Source organism: Melanostigma gelatinosum (assembly GCF_949748355.1).
Source record: "Melanostigma gelatinosum genome assembly, chromosome: 3".
Classification (NCBI taxonomy): domain Eukaryota; kingdom Metazoa; phylum Chordata; class Actinopteri; order Perciformes; family Zoarcidae; genus Melanostigma; species Melanostigma gelatinosum.
Genome location: NC_136636.1, coordinates 3,425,422 through 3,432,121, shown reverse-complemented (window position 1 = coordinate 3,432,121; position 6,700 = coordinate 3,425,422). Strand labels below are relative to the sequence as shown.

The 6,700-nt window shown below is 41.7% G+C and overlaps 1 protein-coding gene across 1 annotated transcript; it reads left to right on the top strand.

Moving 5' to 3' along the window:
• Positions 1 to 275: 275 nt before the first annotated feature.
• Positions 276 to 2,710, top strand: LOC306775550 (disintegrin and metalloproteinase domain-containing protein 8-like; the record flags this gene model as incomplete). The annotated part of the gene is made up of 5 exons (XM_079266002.1): positions 276 to 358; positions 852 to 1,083; positions 1,576 to 1,653; positions 1,818 to 1,886; positions 2,513 to 2,710. The coding sequence occupies 5 exons, from the start codon at positions 276 to 278 to the stop codon at positions 2,684 to 2,686; spliced, it is 636 nt and encodes a 211-aa protein (XP_079122128.1). The 3' UTR covers positions 2,687 to 2,710.
• Positions 2,711 to 6,700: the final 3,990 nt, after the last annotated feature.

The following is a 6,700-nucleotide window of genomic DNA, read 5'->3' as shown; positions in this document are numbered from 1 at the left end:
TAAATAATCTGAAAAAAACAATATTATAACATGATGGTGACATTAGCCATGATGAAGAGTAAACAAAGCATGGTTATGCTTTTTCTGTTAGTTATACAGCCTCCCAACCTGCAGAGACCCGACCTTCATCCAGCTCCTCGTCTGCTGGACCCACGACATCCACCGGTAGCGTACTTAACGTAAACTTTCATCGTATGCCAACGCATGGAAATCTGATCATTTTCTTTAATTCAAAGTTTTAAAAAATTCTGTTAACAGGTCACACTCCTGAAGAGATGCAGCCGACAGGTTGGGAGTGTGGCCGGTGCCGGGAACCTGACCCTCCAGAGAGCTCGGAGGGATTGGTGTCGTGGGTCCAGTGTGACAGCTGCCACACATCACACTGTGTGTGTGTGTGTGTGCTGGGACGAGGAGCTGGACGATGAAGAGGATTAGTTTAAATGTCATTTGTGTCCGGATTGTTAATGACATTTTTGATTTTGTTTGGTTTATCTTTAAATACATTTTTGCATGGAACTTTTCAATCATTTGCTCAAGTTATTTGTCTTTCACTTTAACAATATAGCTTTTCAATCATGAATACTTGTGTTTCCGGAGCTTCAAGCTGCGCGGCGATAAAGACTTCTCGCTTCACATACACAAAGCGTACACTGGCTCTGTGTCTGAAAACCTGTAACCTAAACAACAAAGGGCCATGCAAAGATGCCTTCTGTCTGCTATAGAAGACTATTAGTGTCAATGTCTGTAGAAGCTGGGAAGCATGATAAACAAAGGCAGGTCCAGCAGTTAAATGGAGATCTGTTTGAGAATAAGACATGCTGAAGAAAAAGTTTTCCTGTGTCCACTTGCAGGGGGTTTGTGCGTCTCCGGGACCAAATGTACCTTCTGGAACCTCTGGCCGGCGCCGAGGCGGGACAGCAGGGCGACAGACCGAGCTCCAGAGCTCACAGTGACGAGGGTCTCCATGCCGTTTACAACTACAAACACCTGAGGAGGAAGAGGAGCTCCTGTTCCCATGGAAACACGACCACTTTCTACGATCACGGAGCTCGTCCGTCTGGACTGTTCCAGCTCGGCAGCCTGGTAAAGACGCATACAGAAATACACCAGGGCTTGAAGCTTACAGCTGATACCCAATATTTTGTGCTGCATTTTTACATTTCATCATTTTATGAAAAAAATAAATACTGCTCTGAACCATAACTCTGACAATTATCACAATACACCTTTCTTGTATCATAGTAGTTCTGTATCTGCATCAAATATAATAAAAAACAAACACTTTTTCTCTTGATAATTTATTAATTCACAAAAGTTTTTGTTGCGACTTCACTTCAATGTAACAATTTGAGACAAACAAAGGGAAAGAATAAAGGGAACATGATGAAAAATAAGACAAGGACAACAAGGAGCAGAGACATAATAGATCTGAATGCATTTGAAAATGATGACATAATCTTGCACATTTCAATAGACAAATTCATACTTTTGCATCATACTAATTCCTTATGATGTACATATATTGATCCTCCTATATTTAGTATTGTTGATATCTTTCACCTTTGTCTTATTCAGAAAAGCAGAGCCCAGACCAAAGACCGTACAGGAAAACCCAAGACAGTGGAGCTGGTTGTGGTGGTCGACCACACGGAGGTTTGATTCCCTATTTTCCTTTCTCTGCTTGAGCCAGTTATTGCAGATGCAGCCTATTAATGATAATGATCTGCACGATAGACATTTAGACAAGAAGTAGATTATCTTTTATATCTGACATGTTGTTGGTTGTATGACTAATTCAAACAATACTTTCTTTTTAGTATAAGAAGTTTGGCAGTAAGAAGACGATAGAGGCCAGAGCGCTTGAAATAGCAAACCACGTGGACAAGGTATGTTTGTTTCTCTGTTGTTTATCAGGTAAAACGATTCAACCTTGTGATGTGAAAAAAAAGCACTGATCTTAGAGCAAAATAATCTGGGACAATAAAATAAGGGCATTCTAAAGTTCAGATGAGTTTCGAAGCGTAATGTTTTGTAATTTTATGCAAATTTCCCTTCTGGACTAATAAAGTATTCCATTTGTTTTCACCAGTAATTTAGTGTATTTTCTTTGGCGGCAGATACGACTTTTAACAAGGCAGCACAGCCACGTGTCGGGCACTTCATCAGACATCATTTTCACTGTGGATTAAATACAAGAAATCTGTCCTGATACTATCTGTTCTTTACTGACTGGAATATGACCAATCAAAGCAAGGACAAGTTCTCTCACTGTGAAAATCTAATCTTCCCACCTAAGCTGTTATGTTTCACACATATCTCCCGATCCTCTTTGCACACTCTGAAAGAGAAGAGTCCAGCATGAATGCATCATCAGACTGCACTAGGCCCAGTGGTTTCCTGTGACAGCATTATCAATGATTGGTTCTGTGATTTATAGCATTACTTGACAGTTCATTCAGTTTTGGGTTCATTTCCACTCTCCAGTGTGTGCTTGCATGCTGCTCTGTTTCAGCTGTATCGCCCCGTGGGTGTTCGCGTGATGCTGGTCGGTCTGGATATCTGGTCGTACAAAGATCAGGTGGAGGTCAGCACTAACCCTGAGCTCACCCTCAGTCGCTTCCTCGAGTGGCGTCAGCGGAGCCTGCTGCCGAGGACCAAACACGACAACGCACAGTTCATCACGTAAGACGCAGCTGTTTCCAACTCGCCACTAAAAAGACAATGCCAAGATGGTGTGTTAAATTGTTCCTCTTCCTCACTCAGAGGTGTGGATTTCGAGGGTTCCACTGTCGGCTTAGCCAACACCAATGCAATGTTTTCTGTTTAGGTTGTAATCGTCGCGGAATAACGACGTCATCTAATGTGTTTTTTGGCGGTTGTCAAAAACTAACAAAACGGTGCGTTATCGCCACCAACTGGCCAGATTCAACATCCACACCAGGATGTTAGTTAATGAGCAAATGTAGTTAAATTTCTTTGGTATTTATACACAAGATACAAAATAAACTTGACCACAGAAGGTATTACATGACATTAGCTATGTGTGGAAATTGTACATCCTTAATATAGTTTTAAATTAATTGAATTATATATGTAGGCTGCTGATATGAAATGTGATTTTTCCAATGTGCAACAAACATTTAATTGTCAGTTGTTAACTCTACTGTAGCATACAATTACCTTTCCTCTCACAAGTAGCGGACAGCAAAAACATTTACAACTCAGTCTATTTATTTTGTCTTACGGTGGCAACTCACATTAGTATTGCCTGCAAAAAAGTCACTCAGGAATATGTTTCAATTGAAATGGAGTTCTGTAGGTATTGTGCAGGACAATTAACTGTCCTGCGGGCAGGGGCGGACTGGGGGGAAAAAGTGGCCCGGGAGTTTACTGTCAGACCGGCCCCCTCAATACACGGCGCGTTGCCCACTCAATGCATCGCACGTATCGACCAGTCAGTGGCCTAAAGTGGCCTGGAAAAATACCCATACACTGAACATTATTTTGGATGATTCCAAAGAAATTACATCATATGTTTTTTCTTAATAACATTTGGATCCACCAATTTGCCTGGATGGACACATTGAATGAAATAATAGTCGCTATTGTAACACTCAAAGGTATAGTTTGCTAGATGCAGTAAATAACACATCAGGACATCTTATTATAGTCTCAGTATCATATAATAATAATATATATATATCATATAATAATATATATCATATAATAATATATATCGTATAATAATATTCACTTTAATATACAACACACACACACACATATATATAATGATGTATTTATAACTATATATCATGTCTTAGCAGGTGCTTCATGTCTCTCACTCCCTAACTGTCCGTGCTGGATCCGTCCCCGTTGTTTTAAAAAGCTAAATAAGTTATTAGCATGACGTCATCCAGCTAGCCAAACCTGTCTGGTGTTCAGCTGGAGAAGCTTCGCATGTACTGCTTCCATTTCCTGCTAGTCTGCTGTCTGATTGTGCAGTTTCTCCGCCAAAGTTCTCCTCTCAAGCGGCTGGCGCTCGCATGTGGAGACTAATCCGGACGGAAACGCGCAGCTTGGGGCAGAATCCAGTTTATTTCGATTTGAAGTTGTAAATAACATTATTATTGTGTTTAAATGATAACTGTCATAAAGTCATGATGTTACACACTCCGGTCCAGAAGGTGGCGCCTTAAACATTGGTTTGTAGTCCGCAATTAAAGTGAAAGAAGAAGAAGGAGAAAAAGAAGGAGAAGGAGAAGAAGAAGAAGAAGACTAATCTCCTGGTAGCCTATAACGTTAAAGCTATTGAAGTTAGCTTAGCATGTAGGTTTCGTGAAAATGTCGAGTAGAAAATGTCACGTAGAAATGTTGAGATCTTTAATCAACCAGCGATTAACTGCGGCTGATGAAGAGTTAATTGGTATGTTTGAAAGAACGATAGCAGAGTACGAGGAGGAACTCTCTCGTTCAAAAGAGGCGAATAAGCGACAACGGGAACTTCTGGACGCTGTTTTCAACCCGGAAATCCGGATACAAAGAGCACGTAGGTTCACTTTATTTAACACTGTTCATGCTCCGGCTGATAACTTTGAATGTAGTTTGGAGTGAGACTCTGTTGCAGTTCGTCGTTTTCTTCTTCTCCTGATTTAATACCTGCAAACGTGTCGCTTTTCGGCGAAATAAGCCGTTTTGAATTAAAATATATCATCCACGTGAGTGTAGATCCGTAGAGTTTTTATTTTTGGGGGGGGGGGGTCAACTGGTCAGCCAGCGTTTCTCAGATTGGATTGAGACAGGGAGAAAATGTGATGTCGTGATCTTCGCAATAAAACATATTTGATGCGACGTGTCGAGTCTTGGCCAATCAGCGTTAAGATGTCTACACCGTCTTCATTTCCCTCCGTTAACGTTTAAGTTCCGTTACCGTTCAGACTTGTTGGGTTAAGTTAACGTCCACTGCATGCGGAACTTTGTCAACGGCTAACGCTCATCATTATCAAGATTTAAGAGGATAACGTGATGAAACATGAATCTCCCTCCGTGTTCCGGTTCAGTCCACGTGGTCACTCATTAACGTTAAACCGGAACACCGGCGGTTCTGGGTGCAGTTTTTTTTGTTTAACTCAAAGTAGAATGAGGCGATTTCGTGGTGATAATAACTTGAAACATGAGGCCCAGATACTGATGAGATAAAGAGGATGTTGTGTGTGTAGCGCAGCTTGACGCAGGGCTGAGATGTGAGTGGAGCTGGGCCTGGATAAAGGTGGAGGTCTAAACAGACGTGAAGAGAGAGCAGTACAGCTTCCCGCTCTCAGTGTTTTAAATGCATTGATAAGGCAGGGTATGCTAACTGCAGCCTCTGCTCCAATGAGACGAAGTACAGCAACAAGGGCTCACGTGCCCTCTCATCACACTGTTCACTGTAATGACTACAGCCAGTGTACTTCCGGTCCCAACTGTCCCACGTGCAGTTGCTCCCAAAGGCCCTGAAGTAATCATGATTACATGATATGAGTAAGTAAGCCTGAACCTTCATGATTTCAATAATTGAACCGGATTGAATGCATATTAATTGTAAATAGAAGATAGGCCACAATTCTAACGGCTTGACAGTAACAGTGGAAGTTAATATTAAGCCATACAGTAACGGGGTAAAATGAATACGAATCACTTTCTTTTGTATAGGCGATGGTTCTCGCTACTGTAGAAATATGCTTGCGGTATTTACAGGCATTAAACGTATACGTATTGTGAGGAATTTAAGTTTTAAAGCGCTCCTAGCGATGGATAGTATGTGTTTCAATATGTTTACTTATAGAAGGTTTAAACTAAAGGGAGAGTTACTGAATTTGTTGTGCACTGTGAGAGAAACCAGAGAATTTATGACACTGCCATGAAGTCAGAGAGAGGGGGATGTTGCTGAAGAGTTTCTGAGCACAGCCTTCAAGAAGGGGGGTGAATTGGTGAAGGAAGTGGCCGACTGAAGTCCGACGGGTTCAGCCAATCACTGAGCTGATCGATGGGCTAAGGCAGGGGTGCCCACACTTTTTCGGCTTGCGAGCTACTTTTAAAATGACCAAGTCAAAATGATCTACCTACATTAAAAATGCTGAATATCTATTTATATATATACATATACATATATTCTGTATATTTTTGGTCGGTCCCTTACTCTGATGACTTGCACTGAATGGGATTGGCCAGAGTTGCATAGTCCTGACAGTAGCTGCTGGTATCCGCCTCAAGCAGACTTCAAATGATCATCAGTCATGGTGGAACGGTGTATGGACTTAATGTTCTTCATGTATGAAAAGGCTGACTCACATAAATGAGTAGAGCCGAATAATTCAGTCAAAAAGGGATCACATTTCCTCATGTTTGGGTACTTTTCCTCTGTGAGAAAACTGTCCATGAGCCCTGGACTTCAGCTGCAGTGTCAGAATCTCATCCTCCACTCCAGACGAGTTCAGGTGAAACAATGTTGCAATTTTTGATGCGAGTGAATCAACCTCAATATCTTCCCGAAATGTGCAGCACATAAGTGTAGCAACTGGCTCGAGTAAAGCAAAGTCTGGAAAGCGTTTGTCAAACCCTGACAGACACTTGTCAATCTGCTCTGTGTAGCGCGCACTGTCAAGTTACGCACACGCCTTCCGTTGCGTCTCCAGTTCTGACGCAAGGTTTTGGACGTTTCCCA